Source organism: Cupressus sempervirens, chromosome 1, assembly GCF_028749045.1.
Source record: "Cupressus sempervirens isolate cs-2001-9-10 chromosome 1, ASM2874904v1, whole genome shotgun sequence".
Classification (NCBI taxonomy): domain Eukaryota; kingdom Viridiplantae; phylum Streptophyta; class Pinopsida; order Cupressales; family Cupressaceae; genus Cupressus; species Cupressus sempervirens.
This window is the reverse complement of record NC_143118.1, coordinates 821,973,404-821,991,783: the sequence shown is the minus strand read 5'-3', so window position 1 is coordinate 821,991,783 and position 18,380 is coordinate 821,973,404. Positions and strand designations below refer to the sequence as shown.

Below are 18,380 nucleotides of genomic sequence, written 5' to 3'. Positions count from 1 at the left end.
AGTGGCTGAAGATTTGTAAATCTGAGCCATAAACCTTAAAACTCCATATGTTTCTATTTGGGACAAACTATTCTTCATTGTAATCTCTTTTAATGGTGGTGAAGGCAAGGGCTGAGGGTTGTAGGAAAACCTTTCAAAACTTGAATGGGTGATAGGGGTTCTATGCAAATCCTCAAAAAATGTCTGGGGCTCTAATTTGAACGTATGTGTACAAACCTATTGACCTATATGTTCTCTCTGAGCATATCTTTTATTTAAAAAAAAAATTGAAAGATCTACGCAAAGAAAATATAAATGAAAATGAATAACAATTTATGCACCTGAATATGCTTAACCTGGTTGAAAATTATGCTCCTAAATATGCTTAGTCTGGTTGATGAGAGCAGTTGCAGATATTGTTGATCCTAAATACAAGCTTAAGCAGAGAAAATGTCTACAGTGAAAGAAAAGAGACTACTGCCCATTCATTTTATAGATTGTGTTAACTCTTCTTTAACCATGATTAGATTAAATTTCAATTGGTTAGTCTTTTTTAATATCCAAATTTGATTGGATGGTTTTTGTTGCCATGGATTGAGCTTTTAATTTTCCTAAATTTGATTGGATGGTTTTTGTTCCCATGGATTGAATTTTGTTGCATGATTTGACTATTTTAGTATGATGTAATTTGTTCTCATAAATTAAGAGTTTGAAATTTTGATAGTTGTCTTGTTAATTAAACATTAATTTTTCTTTGTGTTATTTTTGTGGTGAGCCTTATAAGTTTTCTACTTTTGTAGGTGAAACGTCAAATAAGCCAATAAATGCATCGGCTAGGTGGAGGAAGTTGGAATGAAGACTTGAAATTAGATTTGACGGTATTCCAGTAGTTGTACACTACTCAGTATTATTTGAAAAAAAAAGATGTAAAGTACCCAGGAGTTGTACACTAGTGGGTAATATTAAAAAAATAAAGATTTGTTTACAGTTGTAAAGTACCTAGTAGTTCTACACTAGTGGGTAATATTTAAAGAAGAATATATGTATAGATTTATAAACTGTTGTATTATTGTACATTCAGTGATGGTATTTTTTCAATAAACATTGCTTAAACTGTCAAAGTTGTAATATTTGCCAATCACAATCAAATCTTAAATTGTGACATATTGGATCATAAATCTATATATTTATTTCTAATTGTAAGATGCAAGAGATCTATTTAATTTTCTGAGACACTTATTTAGTTATGATAGATTCATTATTTTAAAACTAAGGAACTTATTGTAGTACACTTATTTATATTAATTAAAGGAAAATATATTACATAACATTTGATAATATATGTATAAATTTTTGAATTTATTTAAACATTACAAGTTCTCACGTGTACTATTATTGGTTCCATGCATCACATATATGGTAATTTTTTTATTAATAGATAAAATCTATGTAATCAAGATTTAATATTTATTTGTTTTATTAATAATATTAATATTCACAATTGCTATAACCATTATTGGACCCCGCTCCACTACTGGTGCCTCTCCCCTAATATACTCTTGAAATGACTAAAGGCCTCGTTTGTTTGTGGGAATGGGAATGGGAAAATTAGAATTGATACTGTATTTGCTGTTTGCTCTGCCAAATTAGAATACGGAATACGAAATTCAATTCCAATTTTACTCCAAAAATGAGGATATGTCCACTCCAAAAAAAAGCTATTATTAGAATGGCCCATTCCTATTCCACATTATCCTTATCAAAGTTTAATAATAATTTGAAATCCGTTCTCATTTTTGTCGTTTTCACACTTTGGCACTCGATTCCATCGCTTTCATTTTCGTGGAGGTAGAGTTTGTGGAGAGTTTTTTGCAAGCGAGGCAGAGTTTGTGGAGGGTTCTTTGCTATGCTTGAGTTTGTGGGTTGACATCATTGTTGCCACAGTTGCCGCCGACGCTAGTATGAGCCATTTGCCTTTGTTGAGCCTTTTGCCTTTGATTTCTTTGCTGTGCTTGTGTATGATTTTTTGCCTTTGATTGAATTCTAGGCTTCTGTATGAGCGTTTCTCGTTTGATTTGTTTGTTGTGCTTGCGTTGTGGACAACGATTGACCCCATTGTTTGCACAGTTTCCACCGATGCCATTGTTTCCATACTTGCCACCGACACTAGTTATTTCCACGGTATGAGCCTTTTGCCTTTGATATTAAGTTGATTTTTTGAAGCAACACGTCTAAAAAAGCACACACATAAACTCTCAACACAACAATATCATGATGCATATAATGCCCTAATGTCTAGGGTTTCTCTGAAGCAAGTTGGCTCTCCTCATTGGCACGAGAGTTTGCAGCACCTGCTCCACATTATTGAAGCTTCTTGAAGTAAAAAGAGGTAAATTGAGAAATGATAGTATCTATTGAAGATTCCTGAAGTTAACTTTGTTAAACATAATAGAAATCATGAACATTTGAGAATATTACAAATTAATAAATATATTCCAAATAGATAATCTCTATGTCCTTCAAGTTCTTTGACAATCATGATTTAGCTTTTGAACCTTTTTGTACATGAAAATAAATGTTAAGATTTTGACATTCTTGTACACCAAAATATACTTGACATTGCACCATTTACATAACTCATATAGCTTTGATACAAGGAATACCATAAGTACCGACTGATAAAGATGCCAATATATTTGATGAATATAAACTCTCTTCACCATAGTATAAATTATGAATGTTTAGGGAATATTACAAATTACAAAATTTAATTAAACGTTGAAGTAGCATTTTTTCTTGCATCCTATATTTGCTATGGTTGAGACCTTTGAGTTTGCTCACAAACATGATTTAGTTTTTAAGCATGATGCACACTATGGTGTTGAGTTCTATAGCCATGTCCCCACCAATAGTTCTCTCTTCTAGCTACATCTGGGGGAAGCTCTTGAATGTTAAGAGGAATGAACATAGATCACAAAGATCCTTTTCATGCCTCTTTCTAGATTGAATAATAAAAATAGCATTTGCATATATCAACGTGAAAAAATACCTGAACAAAGCAAAAATCAGTCCATCACTTACACTTTTTGGCACTGAGAGTCGAAACCAGTGCAAAATATGAGAAATCACCACTTCGGTACATGAACTGTGTGTAGTTTAAGATATTAGAGCATTGAATTTTCATAGCATCTCATAGCAAAACACACAGATCCTTAGTTGGGCCATTATTTTGCAACTTTGCTTTCATCTTATGTACTTGAATTAGGATTTACGTCTCTTTTCACATTAAACAAGAGTGCTACATTTTATTTGATCGTACTAACCCATTCTTATATGAGCAATTTTGAAGAACATCGGCACATATGACATACACCAACATAAAGCTTTTCCAAACATACGAAAAGCTTACATTTTAGAATAATGGATATTGGACAGTATTGCTAGTAGTTTGGAGGTTTGGTATATTTTGTTTTTTTCATTCTTAAAAAGTCTCTAATCCAAGGGATTGAGCTTAATTTTTAAAAGCCCAAATCTTAACGGATATCTAATATTGAATTCTAAATTGTAACTCTCGATCTTCTAAGTTGGCTTCTAATGTGGATTTCTAAGTTGACTCTTGGCCTTCCATAGGTAGTTTCTTACGTTGTAGGTAGTTTCTCATGTGGTTGCTCGAAAAGAAAAAATCATATCATGGTCGTGCAAGAGCAAAGTTTATTGAACAATTAGAATAGCCAACTCTCCAGATTACTTGAAGTTTACTTTGTCTATTAGTTTTTGTAGCTCAAAATGAGCCTCTGCTTCTCTATTGCTAAATTGGGATAGTGATTGTTTTCTCATATTTACAAGGGGTCATTATCATAATAATTTTGAATTCAACAAGGTAAAAATTCAGTTATTATAGAAACTCCTAAAGCTTCATTGTCGAAAACCAGCTCAAAGAAAAAACTTGATATCTAGCTGGGATAATATTTGCAGACTTATTTTAGGTCAGTTGCTGGGTCGATTCTCAGTCTAGATTATAAAACTTTTCTAGTTCTTAGCTTTTGTTGAGGTTATTTTCTAGCTTAATCTATTGTTTTCCAAGGATAATTATTTTGTATGTAAAAGTTTAGTGGTATGTTGTTTGTTGTTACTGTCAATGAAACAGGGTTTAAATCTTCAGGTGCTATTTAGTACATTTTATAAACATGTCTGATTTGATATGAATTTATCTTTTTCATTCTTGACTACATTGTTTCTTTCACTAATTCATGCAAGCACATGAGTGGATGAAAGGGCATTTCTTTCAAAGCATGAGCTTTTCCTTATTTCTTCATAGTTATAACCAAACTTAAGGAACTACCATTATTGATCCCTCTTTTCAATTCACCCACCAAAATTAGAAGAAAGCAAATTGATCATTGTTTCCACATTGGGAAATTAGTCGATAGTACATCATTTAGATTTTACTGTATACTTTCCACTACCATGTTTGCACAAAATCAATTTGTCAGGTTCATGGTTCAGGCCAACAAATCTTGACTGTAGAATGGTGAATTTAGTTGTCATCTTGACAGGGAGGATAGGAAGATGCAAGAAGTTATTACAAAAAACCTTTCCAAATGCCAATGAGGAAGGAAAACATATTTAGTTGCATACCTTACAAACAGATGGTAGTTTAGAAACATGGCATTCTTTTATGTAGTTTGGATCATGCCAGTTTAGAAACAGATGGCCACAGGGCTAGTGTTGCATTGCCTCACCATGAGTGCAACAAAGTGCTATCATTTCTATTTTTTTTTCAGACACTGACTACCTTGATTGTTTGGTTATTGATATCATGGGCCCCTTGTTAGAGGTTATTGTATATTTTAACAATGGCTTCTTTTGAATTCTTTTTTTGACCCTATGCTAGGACTTCTGAGCCTCTCTTCTGCATAGTGAATTGGTGTACTATGCTGGCCGATTGGAAGATACCACAGAAGACTTTCTTGTGGCAATTAGCACTTGTGTTCTCTTCTTCTTAATATGTTGTACATCAAACCTTTTTATGTAACTGTCAAATGTAATTGTCATAGGATTCAATTATTTTATATAACTGCAAAATTGACTTGAGTACCATTTAACACAGACCAAAGACAAGCCTATAAAAAGATCAAAATGATCTCGTTCCCTGTATAGAGGTAGCATCTTTCAGAGACAACACAACATATACACCAAGTGACTAGAGGGATGCACATATCGTAATGGCTACCACATGATCATATTCTTGAATATAATTTTTCCTCAAATTCAACAGTGCTATTAGGAGATTCTCAAGATAGTGAAATCTCAGACCAAATGCCATGAGTTAGGTCAGGATTCCTGTATAATATATTGCACTTTATCTTGTCAATATCATCTTCATCTTTGCAAAATTTGAACACTGTAGGCACATCTAGAACAAGGATCCCGATCTAACTCATGGCACTTGATCTAACTCATGGCCTCCTGTTTTGCATCAAATCTAGTAAAGGGAAAAAAAAAGTCTACTTTTTCAATTGAACTTGATTAAAATGTTGGAAAAGGTCTCAATGAATAGAGGTTTTGAGAGCTTTTTATACTCTAATACAACACATTGAATTGACATATTGAAATAAAGTAAACATTTTTCCCTTGTAAAAGTCACCTACTTTGACTAGATGTTTTAGCATTAGCAATTCCAAAAATTTTGTTCTAGATGTTCAAAACCCTCTTTGTCTAATGCCTTACCCGATATATCTATGAATTAGTATTTATATTTTTTTCTTCATCTTAGAATCATCTATGAATTAGTCTAAGTACCTACTATGCAACCCTATTTCATTCTCCACTTCCATAGTTTTTTTTGGTGAAAACATGTTTTAATCTTAAGTTTTGTCTACAACATTTTTTAATTCACTAAGTTTTTTGGTTGTTGCAAAATAGTGATTAATGTATTAATATAAAAGAGAGATTAGGTTAAAAGATTAAAAACAAAAGCCTATTAATCACCACTAATATTCTACCATTTGAAGTCTCTTTATTTGGAGTTTTTTGGAGAATATGAATGGATATTACTCACTATTAATATAATTTGTTGTATCAATATAAAATTTATTATAGCCTAAGTTCGCCATGGGTAGTAGCAGAGGAATTGTATTATCATTATTTTTAGAAGATAGATCTCACTATATTTTATGACGAATGCCTCCGAGATATAGAATGTCCTATTAACAGATGAAATTGGGTGAGATCTACGCTTCGGTACTGTCATAATCTTTCTCTATTTGTGTTGTATATTTTTGAAATATGCAGTCCATATTGTGGTTGTAGGTATTTAATGGATCCTAATGATGATATTGAAGATGATGTTCAAGTTCAAGGAGCCATTGTTAGGAGGTTGAATCTCATGCACTTGCTTGTTGTCTTGCTTGCAATCCTTGTTGTGTACATAGTGGCATCTCACGAAGAAGGTAGAAGATAAGGGCGTAAGCGAAGAAGAGCTGCATGTCCTTTTTATACGTGTATTATCCATTCTAATCACACAGATTTCCATGACCAAATACGCATGTCTTGAGTAGCCTTCTTTCGCTTGGTTGAAATCCTAAGAGAAAAAGGGAGCATTCAAGATATAGTAAACATAACATTAGAAGAACAACTTGTGATGTTCTTGCATATACTTGGCCACGATTTAAGGAATCGTAAGATTGGCCATAACTTTGGTCACTCGGGAGAGATAGTGAGTCGATACTTCCACAAGGTCTTGAAGGCTATCTTAGCATTACATAAAGACTATTTGTTACCCCCTGCTCCAACCACTCCTGTGGCAATTGCTGTGAAGGATCATTTTGATCCTTTCTTCAAGGTAAACATCATAATGGCATGTATTTCTTTGCTATAGAATCAATAATTTTGATATGTATATGATAATACCATTTATTTTTATAGGATTGTATTGGTGCACTTGATGGAACCAATGTGCTAGTTACCATTGAAGTGGAAAACCAAGCAAAATATCGTGATAGAAAAGGCAACTTGTCACAGAATGTTTTAGGTGTTTGTTCATTTGACCATAAGTTTCAATACGTTCTTGTTGGTTGGGAAGGGCCTGCTGCAGATAGTCAGGTGCTTGCTTTAGCTCTCTCTAGAGAAAATCCACTTGTGGTTCCTCCTGGTATATTAATTCATATTTGATATGATTCTATGATATCTAGACTTCTATGATATATTTTGACTATAACATTTTTTCTATTTGTGTAGGAAAATTTTATTTAATTGATGCTGGTACCCGAATGTACCTGGGTTTCTTGCTCCATATCATTGCACTCGTTACCACCTAAAAGAGTTTTGTAGAAAAAACTCGATCAACAATGCTGAAGAGTTAGATAACCACCGACACTCCTCTCTTAGGAATGTAATAGAGCGTACATTTGGTATTTTGAAGCAACAATTTCCTATCCTAAAGCATGTGACATCCTATAATATGACAACCCAAACAAGGATTGTATTAACATGCACCATACTACACAATTTTATTATGATGGAGGATGGTGTTCCACCCTAAGTGGAATTAGAAGATGATGATGATCGTGCTTCGATAAATGTGCCAATTCTTGAGACTTATGGGATGAGTCAACAAGATAGAGATGATTGGACAAAATTTCAAGATGAAATAGCTCGAAGAATGTGGGAAGACTACAACTCTCACACTTAATTGTACCACAAAACATGAGCATTTATTTGCAATTAGATAGAGGAAGGAAAATTTACCATGACATATAGTATGGATCTGCTTAAATTACCTTGACATGTTTTGTGTTTAATATATATTTATATGAAGATTTGAGAGAAAAATCTTGCTAAGCCAAAGTCAGGTATTTTTGGATTGAGTTTGTGATCAAGCATAATGTTGTTTTCCTTTATATCTCTATGAATGATTTTGCATTTCTTTGGATCTAGTATTCCTATTCTTAACACATTAGTCACCTCTTCATCTATCTAGGGAAAATTAAGATATTATGATAACTTACCAAAGAGAAAGTTGTCCAAACTTTTGTTGGGATAATACTCGTACACAAGCAACCTTTCATTTTTCTCCATGCAACATCCTAGAAACCTTGCAAGGTTTCTATGTTGAACATTTTCCAGCAATTAACTTCATTCATAAACACTATTTTTCCTTGTGTAGATTTGGCATAAAGTTTCTTTACTGCTATCAAATTTCCATCTCTAGTTAGTCTCTGAACATAAAAGACAGATTTACAGCTACCCATGTGTTGTTAAACTAGTTACTCTAATTTAGACTAGAATGAACTACAGATTTAGAGCTACCCATTTCTTGTTAAACTAATTCTAATATAGAGCTATAGATTTAGAGCTACCCATGTGTTGTTAAACTAAGTCTAATTTAGACTAGAATGAGCTATAGATTTTGAGCTACTCATTTTTTGTTAAACTAATTCTAATTTAGAGCTACCCATGTGTTGTTAAGCTGCCGCCATTTTTTTTAAATTCATTTTCACATAACACTCTTGCTTTTCACTTTTCACCAACCAGCCTACTAAAATGAAGCCTTCACCATTTCTTGGGCTCACGAAACATCTTTAACAGTCTGTGAAGATATTGATTTATGAAATGTGTATGCTTTCAATAAAATGTTATATTATGTGGATGTTCACTTAGCAAGTCACTCAAGAGAGCACAGAGCTGGAGCTTCTATTAAAAATTGGTAAAAAATATATTTCCTATGCATTTTGATGAGCTAGATTTTATTTTTCATTGTGTTTATGGGTTTCTTTGACTTGGAATTTGATAAAGTGTGGGGATATTGAGCTTTGCTTGTGAAATTCTTTGAAGATTTTAGCATGCTTTATAGGATTTTAGATTAATAAGAAAGTTTTTTAAAGAGATGACTTCTTTTCATTTGCAACATGATAGACTGGAAAATTGCCTAATGGTTCAAAGTATTTAGCATAATTTTAAACTTGTTGTACATGGTTTGATGATATGGAGACAAACATGCCTTTACTATTGCAAATATGAGCTCCTGGTAATGTACAACACTCTATTGTGCAAAACATACTTCCAATTTAGTTATCTAACAATTGAATTGGATTGAACCCTGTCCATCACGTTCCTTTTGGTCATCTTTGCGTTGCAAGAAATAAAATTTAAATTTATGTATATTTAGATGTGAGTAGCTTGTGATATATATACTTAACTTTTTATATATTTTTGATCCACATTCTCTATCAAACTTACTTAGAATCATAACCCATTTTGTTGTACCTTCCACAATATCAGGCTATACCTTAATCAACTCCCATGGTCATAAACATGATCATTTTTATCAAACTACTGTAAAATTTTTTTTTCCAGCTTGATATCTTTTCATCTCTCTAGTTGCTAACTTTGTATTTGACAATTTAATGCCATTTGTTAACTAGGTTTAAAAGTTCAGTAAAGCTCAACTAGTCAAACTTGTTAATTGGATCTGTTTCTCCTGATTTTTTTAGCCCTTTCGACTTTAGATGTGCATTAACAACCATGTATTTTTATGTATACTCAAATTTGATTTAATGGCATAAACCAATTTTCATCTTGTTTTGTGCATCTAAACTATTGTTTTCCAGCTGATAATTGTTGAAAATGTCATTCACCAATCTCCTGATGAGCATTGATGAGGGGCTTCATGTCACCGCTATTGCTTCCACACCTAAAAATTTGAAAGTTGTTTGGAGTCGAGATATGGAACGAAAATTTCTCGATATACTCCTTGAGCAAGTCACATTAGGAAGAAAAGGAGAAGGGGGGTTTCAGAAAGAAGCTTGGAGCAAAATTGAAAGGAAGTTCAATTTGGATATGATGATGAATCTTGTAAGAGACAACTTTAAGAATAAATTGAAAACATGGAAGCAAGCTTATCAAATGATGAAAGAATTGAGAAATATGAGCAGCTTCACATGGAATGAAACTACTCAGTGTGTGGACGCTGATGATGTTGTATGGGAAGAGTTGTTAAAAGTAATGTACTTTACACAATGTTTATAAGATAAGTTACTAATGAAAGATAAATATCTAATACCTTATTTTCCTTCATGTAGTGAAAGGACTTCAAGAATGCTAGGGTGTACAAGAGGCAACCATTCCTCTATTACAATGACTTAGCAATCATAATTGGGAATGACATTGTGGATGGAAGTACAACCGTAACAGCCCAAGAGAAGAAGATGGGCACCTATTTGATGAGGCAGCTAATCTTGACAATGATGGGGGCTTCACTACACCTATGGATGGCACTCCCGAATTTGAAGAAGGGTTCATTGGGATGAATGATTCTAGTACATGTATTAGATAGTAATGCTTCCACACCATCATCATCGAGGAGGATGAAGAAGAGGAAGGCAAGCTTGACTTCTTTAGATGTGATATGTGAAAGCACACAAGATATACGAGAAGGAATGAGGGGGTCTCAAATAGTAAAAGTTGATAAAGGAGAAATGAAGCAAGATATATTAGCTACATTTGCAGCCCTCAAGGCTATACCTGGACTTAGTTGATAAACTATGATTGTCGCTTTTGACACTTTTACTTTAGAAGCTACAAAAGCTTGGGGGTTCTTAGAAATGAGTTCAAAGGAGAAAGAAGAGTATGTCCGATATAAATTTGGAGGGCTATAGTGATTTTCCAACATGACATTCCATGTTTAGTTTGTGTTTCTATTTTGACTTTATCACACTTTTACATGATCAGATTTTTTTGAAATTATAACTTGTTTGCATGATCAGATTTTTGAATGCTACTACTATTTGTGCCATGTATCATTGGGATTATTTGGAAGATTTTGCAACTTATACGATTAAAATTTTAGTGCTATTTTTAAGGTGCAGTATTTATATGCTTCTTTAGAATTTCATGAATTTATTAGAAAGGAAAATGTTATTACCTCGTTGTTTGAGAAAATGCTATTTGAGAAAATGTTTAAGAAAATGCTATTTGAGAAAATGTTATCAAATTTCGTGCAATGTTTTGTAATTAGGATTCACTAGATATAATATGAGTTAGATACTTGTATAAATTGGATTTTATATCTAGGGTTCAAAAAGTTGTTTGCTGCGGCTACTTAATGTAGATTCCATACAATCAGGTCTAGACCAAATAGTGGACGTGTTATCCAGCATTTTATGTAGAAGGGGAAAAATAGAACTTATGTTACTATGGAATTTAATACTGGAAAGTCACATGATAGATTGGAGAAATAGTATACAGGCTTCTGTACCATATTGATGAAAGTGGTGGCTTTCATATGATAAAATGTTGTATGAATTTTAGTGCCTATAGATTTCATTTATTATGAAGTAAAAAATGTTCATAGGTAGATGAGGATAATCTTCACACATTTTATGTGCCTGTCTACTTAGTAATATGGGAATCACGATTTATGTGCTTACTCATGCACTGTAATCAAAAGTGAAGAATATGGGCATCACGATTTATGTGCCTGTCTGCTTAGTAATAGGCATGTCTCATTCAAACAAAACAAAAGTGCTACACTTTTGAATGTAATAATGGGCGGCCAACCATTTAGACATAGTATCTATCTATGGGAAAAGGAAAAAAAAATGGAGTAATTATATGTTATCTTTAATCTAGGAGCTCCATACCATATATATTTGCCTACAATAACATTTGTATTGTTAGTATAGAGAGAATAAAAAAACCAATATTTTCTATGGAGGTTTATTAAATATAGTCTAATGTTAAATTATATATATGTATATGGAGAGAGAACGCAATGAGTATGTTTTGTCACTTATGCTGTCCACTTTCTTATGGATGAATTTGATATACACAAAGCATTCATCAACATAGTGTATTTTTCCTACTGATCTAATAAATTGATGTTAGTTTTCTAGTTTGAATCAACTATTTACAAGAAGAAAAGATGAGGATAGTAGTTGTCGTGTGCATTAACTTTGCAGTGTTATAGTCCATAATGACCCAGAGAGATTTATATCTCTAGTACAAAGATACTACAAAATATAATAGATCCTAACATAGCAAATGAAGACCTTGATTTGGACATTACACCTACAATCTTTGATATCTAATATTTATAATGGGAAATGGCCCAACAATAAGATTGGGCAGCTAACTAACTTTGAAGATAGCCAATATAGCTGATGGTTGTTCCATGTTCATATGCCTGATGGTTGTTTCATGTTCATTATTCTACACAGGGTCAATGGATTTGTCAACTTTGCCGCTGGGACCTCTCATAATAAAGACATCACCTACAAAGGATAATCCTGGGAGTAAGTTTTTCTATTGTTAAGATAAAAGAAAGGTTGTTACTAATCTTTTTTATTTTTGTTTTTTATTTTATTATTGTGGCAAGCCCTGATTTACTTTTCGAATACAGGGGCACAATGGCTGCAATTTCTTTCAATGGGTCAAAGAAGACTCATCTACATCAAGCATGGAAAAATCTATAGAAGAAGATGGGAAGGGTTGCCAATTGTGCATTGTGCGGGAGATAGCTGCTAGGGAGATTGGTTCTATGGTGAAAGTCGAAATTGTGTTTTAACGTAGACTTAATTTTGTTCTCTTTTTTATAAACACACTATTGGTGATGGTGATTCTAATTTTAGTAATGAAATGACCATTTTGTTGTAAAGAATCATGGAGACTAAATGAAATGACCTTTTATATGAATTTGTATTAAATGATGAGCAAATTTTAGTAATTGCAAATGTATATTATCTATATAACATTTTTAGGTTTATATCTTTTTTTTTAAAATGTTGAAACAAATTAATTTTTTATTAATTTCATTTAATAAAATAGAATAAAAAAAATTTCTTTACAACAAATTTAAATAATTAACCAAATATAATAATATAGTGAAAAAAAAAAAATATAGTAAATGAATTTAAAAATCAAATTGACATACAACTCAATTCTTCAAATTCGGATCAAGATAGCAAATTTAACTAATTTCAAGATTATATTACTGTGTATATATTTTTATATTTGTATAAATTCATTAAAAAATGTTGACATAAATTAATTTCAAATAGAGTAAAGAAAAAAGTTCTTTACGATAAATTGAAATAATTAACCAAATATAATAATATAGTGAAACAAATAAAATATATTAAATGAATTTAAAAATCAAATTCATCAAATTCAGATCAAATTTTACAAATTTCACAATTATATTATTGTGTATAATATTTTTATATTTATATCTACTCACATAAATTAATTTCAAATAGAATGAAAAAAAAATTTAGTTTCTTTATAATAAGTTGAAATAATTAACCAAATATAATACTATATTAAAATATAAACTTAATTGTATTCCAATTCTAATTTTGTACAACCAAACAAGGGAGTAGCCTATTCCAATCAAATACCGGGCGAAACAAATAAGAATGGGAATGCTCTTTTCCATTCCCATTCCACATTTCCATTCCTATTCTAATTTTCCATTCTAATTTTCTATTCCTATGCCGACAAACAAACGGGCCCAAAAGGATTTGCTTACTTCTTCTTAAGATATCTCCAAATAATTAGAAGAAATAGTGGGGTGAGGAAAATTAAATTAAAAATTTTCCCATATCAAGATGATTGTGGATAGTATTTTACAATAATGATCCGCAGCGGGGCTTGGAAAAAAGCTCTTTATCAAGTGCTAACCTAGACAGATTCATTGACTGTCTCGCAGATACAGAATGTGGAAAGAAGGAAGTGGAGGCCCATGATGATACATGCAGTCACAAAACTTCCATACCTTCAGTCCTTGTCCATTCCCTTGAAATGCTCTGATTGGATGGAAATGAGTGGGCAAAGTAATAATCCCTTTTCACAGGGGGGAGTTCAAATTTAAAATTCAAATTCAAATTAACTGTAGCTATCGGTATGACTGGCTAACTGCAGCTGTCACCATCCCCAAGGAGAGTTAAAACAAGCGTATTAGAAAATGTAAAAGGAACAGAATGCTAGATGGGCCCACACTAGCCACCTAAGCGGTCAAAGCTTCGTGTGTGCTAGTTAAGCCAGGGCCAAACGGAGATATGTGATGATGACACACAACAAATCAATGTTGAAATTGTTCTTCAATTTTTCCCTTAGCATTAAAAGTTACTCTATTCCAATTAATCAACTAAAAGTTAAAGGGTATTCTATTCTAATGAGTCTGATCAGAAAGTAAAGGTTATTCTGATCTAAAACACTAAGTCCATTAATTAAGATTGATAAACATAACTAGAAGTTATTATAACCTTTGCCATAATAATAACTAGAAGTTATTATGACAAGGAATCGCTCCTGTTCTATTTACTAATGTGTCTTCTCCAAGAGGCATTACACACATTGATTGCTGCTTCAAGAGGAGACTTATATTTATGTAGGTTATTAAAAGGCAATCTAAATTGACGAGACACTCTTTCTTTTTTGAAAGTTTGATTTATTTGAACTATTTTTAGTTGGCTTGGTAGCCATGGGCCATCTAGGGACACTTATATATATATATATATATATATATACATGCATGCATGTATATATATACATGCATGCATGTATATATATACATGCATGCATGTATATATATGTATACATACATATGTGTACACACACACACACACACACACACACTCACATATAGATACATACATACATACATACATACATACATATGTATAGATACATATGTATACATGTTTACATGTGTGTGTGTGTGTGTGTGTGTGTGTGTGTGTATACATATATATATATATATATATATATACATATGTATACATCTATATGTATATGTATATATGTGTACATATATACATATACATATACATATATATACATACGTACATGTATACATATATATGTGTATACATATACATATACATGTATACATATACATATACATGTATATATGTGTGTGTATATATATACACACATATATACATATACATGTATATATGTGTGTATATACACACACACACACACACATATATATATATATGTATATGTATATATATGTGTATATATATATATATGTATATGTATATATATGTGTATATATATACACACATATATACATGTATATGTGTATATGTGCGTGTCTGTTTGTGTGTGTGTGTGTGTGTGTGTGTGTATAGAATTTTGATTGAATTATTATGTAATGTATTAGAGAAATAAAGTTGGAGAACAGTCTAGTTGAGAAAAAATTGTAGGCAAACATTATAGGAATAATATTAGACTTTAATTTATGGGTTGCATGGTATTTTTTTGTCATTTTTTTCAAAATAAATTGATTTTTTTTGAAATTGTCAAAATTAAAGTGTGAGACTTTGAGAAAGTACTACTCTATAGAAGAGATTTTAAAACTAGCTATCTACAAATAGAATTTGTATGAATTTGTGATTGTTGCATGATTTTGTTTCATATTTGTTTGTAAATTTATATATTGGGGCTTTTGCTGATCTTCTTGATCAATTGATTGTTGATTCTATGATCAATAATGTTTCGTAATTGTTACTAAAATTTTGCACACTTGTGAGATTTTAGTATGATGACAAATTTTATTATGAAGACAAATTGCATAAGTGTTATTCATTATGTGCCATGAGAATAGAAATGTCCTTGTATTTTTTATTTTTAAAAATACAATTGATATTTACATGGAATGAAATGAATATGAAAGTGCAGGAAATAAAAAATCTCACACAAGCCGTGAGTCTTACTGCCGCCTTCTATACATATTGAAAATAAGAAAATCATAATACAGGAAGGTAGAGTTAGAGGTAACCAATCATTTCCTTTTTCAACGTTTGACTGGTTATGTGATCTCTGTTGCCACTCTCGGCCCAGCTCTCGATCTGATAGCTCTGTGATGTTTGTTCTCCTGCATGGAAAAATGGGGTTAGATCTTAAAAGATCTAAGCAATGACTGGTTATTACCAACTATACTTGAACATGTCATATTCTTCTTATTTTGAATACATACAAAAAACAACAAAAGTGCTTTAATGTAGAAGTGGAAAAGTATAGTGTTAAAGGGACATATTAACTCTGGTATGAAACCTTTCATTATAATCAAGATTAAATGAAGATCACAAAAAGAGTAATTTCATGAGTGTCACAAGCCCGTGCTCGAACCCCATGAGATGCAAGTTCAAGCATCATAAAAAAGCTAGAGTACCAACAGTCAGAAAGTTATTATTTTAGCATGCAGCAGTGACAGTAAAAACAAAAAGAATTTTAATTTCAAGCAAAAGAGCTATTGAATTCAAAAAAAATCTAAGAATGTTGTATTCATTGCTAAAGATTAGAAAGAAATTGCTGATTATCTAAATCAGCGCCACAGGACATGCAAGAGGGCACAAAAGATGTGTAGTGAGCTGCACCTTTTGATGTACTTATAGAAACAACATGCCTCCATTGCTGATACAAGTCTTATATTGAAGGGCAAAGATCAAGTACTTCCAAAGCCACCCATATAAAGATCCATTAACTTTAAAGTTAGAACACAAAGTCTAGAGAGAGCTAAATCAACATCATTAAGAGAGGAAGAAACTCTCAAACAAATGCAGAACAAGCCTTTAATGCACATGGGAGAAGCCTAGGAATAGGTTGGCAACATTCAAAGAAGAGTTTTCAATTTGGAAGTAGGAGATAGAGTATGTAAAGTAGCTAATGAAAAAAGAGAAAAGTTGAATCAACATCATTGCTTCCAATCTGTCCATGGAAAATGTAATCAGCAAATACGAGGAAAATGTAGCTGACATAGCAATTTTAAATTTCAGAAAGGCAATGTATTCATACATAGCGGCTTTGGACTGACTAGATTCAACAATAGAAGTGTTCAAAATTAAATCCCAAAACAGTAGAGTCTCATATGTGCCCAACAGAGATATCATTCTGGATCATGATTTTGCTAGGGAAAGCTATGGAATATGATTCTTGGAATCCCAACATTTTTATACAGGTAAAAGAAGCAAACAACTTCTAGCTTCAATGAAAAAGGCTTCAATAGCATGTAAAGTGAATAATGAAACTTCATGGAATTTTAAAAGAAAAACCCCATTTGGGTTTTACGAAAGATAATGTTTAGAATTCCAAAAAATCACAACAGATGCCATTGCTCCTAGATTTATTGCATTTGATATGACAAAGAGCACTATTTAACACCAATAAAATGTTGATAACAACATCAAGTAAAGATAACAATGGTGGTTTCAGACCTTCAAGCTCAACAATGGAGTTTTTTTATTAAAAAAAATAAAATAAAAATAGAACAATAGGTGTAAATGCTTGAAAATCTAGAGATGAAATACGAGTAAACCTTCAATTCGTATTGCAGAGCTAACAAACAACAAGCAACTTTGCATATTAGAAAGAAAAAACATGATTGTACTTGTTGTTCAAGCAAATGGAAACTCCAATTTCATTTTTTTTTGTTAAAACTAAAGTATAAAGACATCAGATGCATCTTTTAGAAACAACAATTATATATATAATAGCCACCAGTAAAGGAAGAAGACCATTTCAAAGCTATGGAGTTTCAGTTTCCAAAAGAAATTTGTCAAAGTTGATGTTAGTTTCAACAGCGTTATAAGTTTCATATCAAATTCTTCCAAAGAAAGCTTCCAGCAATATGAATTCATGACGGCTTAAAATCAATAAGATTTAGCACAACAAAAAAAAGCATCAAATTTCTTCCCATGTTTTTGGAAAGAACCAGCGAAATCCTTCACAATTTCTCCAGTAGGCTTCATGAATGGCGGCCACAAAAGAAGACCCAGCAAAAGCTTAGAAAAGGGATAAAAAAATGCATACGAGGCTCTAATTTTCCTCACAAAACCCTCATTTTCCTTCATGGCAGCGAGAGCTCATCTTTCACATTTTGCAAAGTATAAAATGAGAGGTTTTGATATGTTTTAGGATATTCGTATGATGCCTTCTAGAACTTTCTCTTTCCCATTGATTTTTGTGGGATATTTTCATTCTTTTCCAAGCGTTCTATTTCATGCCATGAGCCTTCTCAATTCTGCTTGGCTTCAATTATAATTTTGCAAAAAAAAAAAGTTTCTCTAACTTTATTTTAAAGGTAAGATGAATACTTTAAAATATGCATTATAGTATTAGGAGTGTGATTTTAATATATCAATGTTAACAATATTATTGAGTGATTTACGAATTAAATCATTTAAGTAAAATTATTAATATTGTTAATCTAATTGATATATCAAAATAATACTCATAATACTATCACAAATATTTTTTATTTTTATTTTTACCAAATTAATAATATTTATTATAAACCTTATAATTTATAGTTCAATAAATATCAACTAGATTAATAATGTTAAGTGATTTAACATATCATTTAATAACATTATTAATACAATTAATACTTATCG

General features: G+C 31.7%; 1 protein-coding gene across 1 annotated transcript; it reads left to right on the top strand.

Annotated features, from left to right (window-relative positions):
• The first annotated feature begins 6,622 nt into the window (after positions 1-6,622).
• On the top strand, positions 6,623-7,298 carry LOC149580396 (uncharacterized). The gene is made up of 3 exons (XM_089804445.1): positions 6,623-6,823; positions 6,907-7,132; positions 7,219-7,298. The coding sequence occupies exons 1-3, from the start codon at positions 6,623-6,625 to the stop codon at positions 7,296-7,298; spliced, it is 507 nt and encodes a 168-aa protein (XP_089660571.1).
• Positions 7,299-18,380: the final 11,082 nt, after the last annotated feature.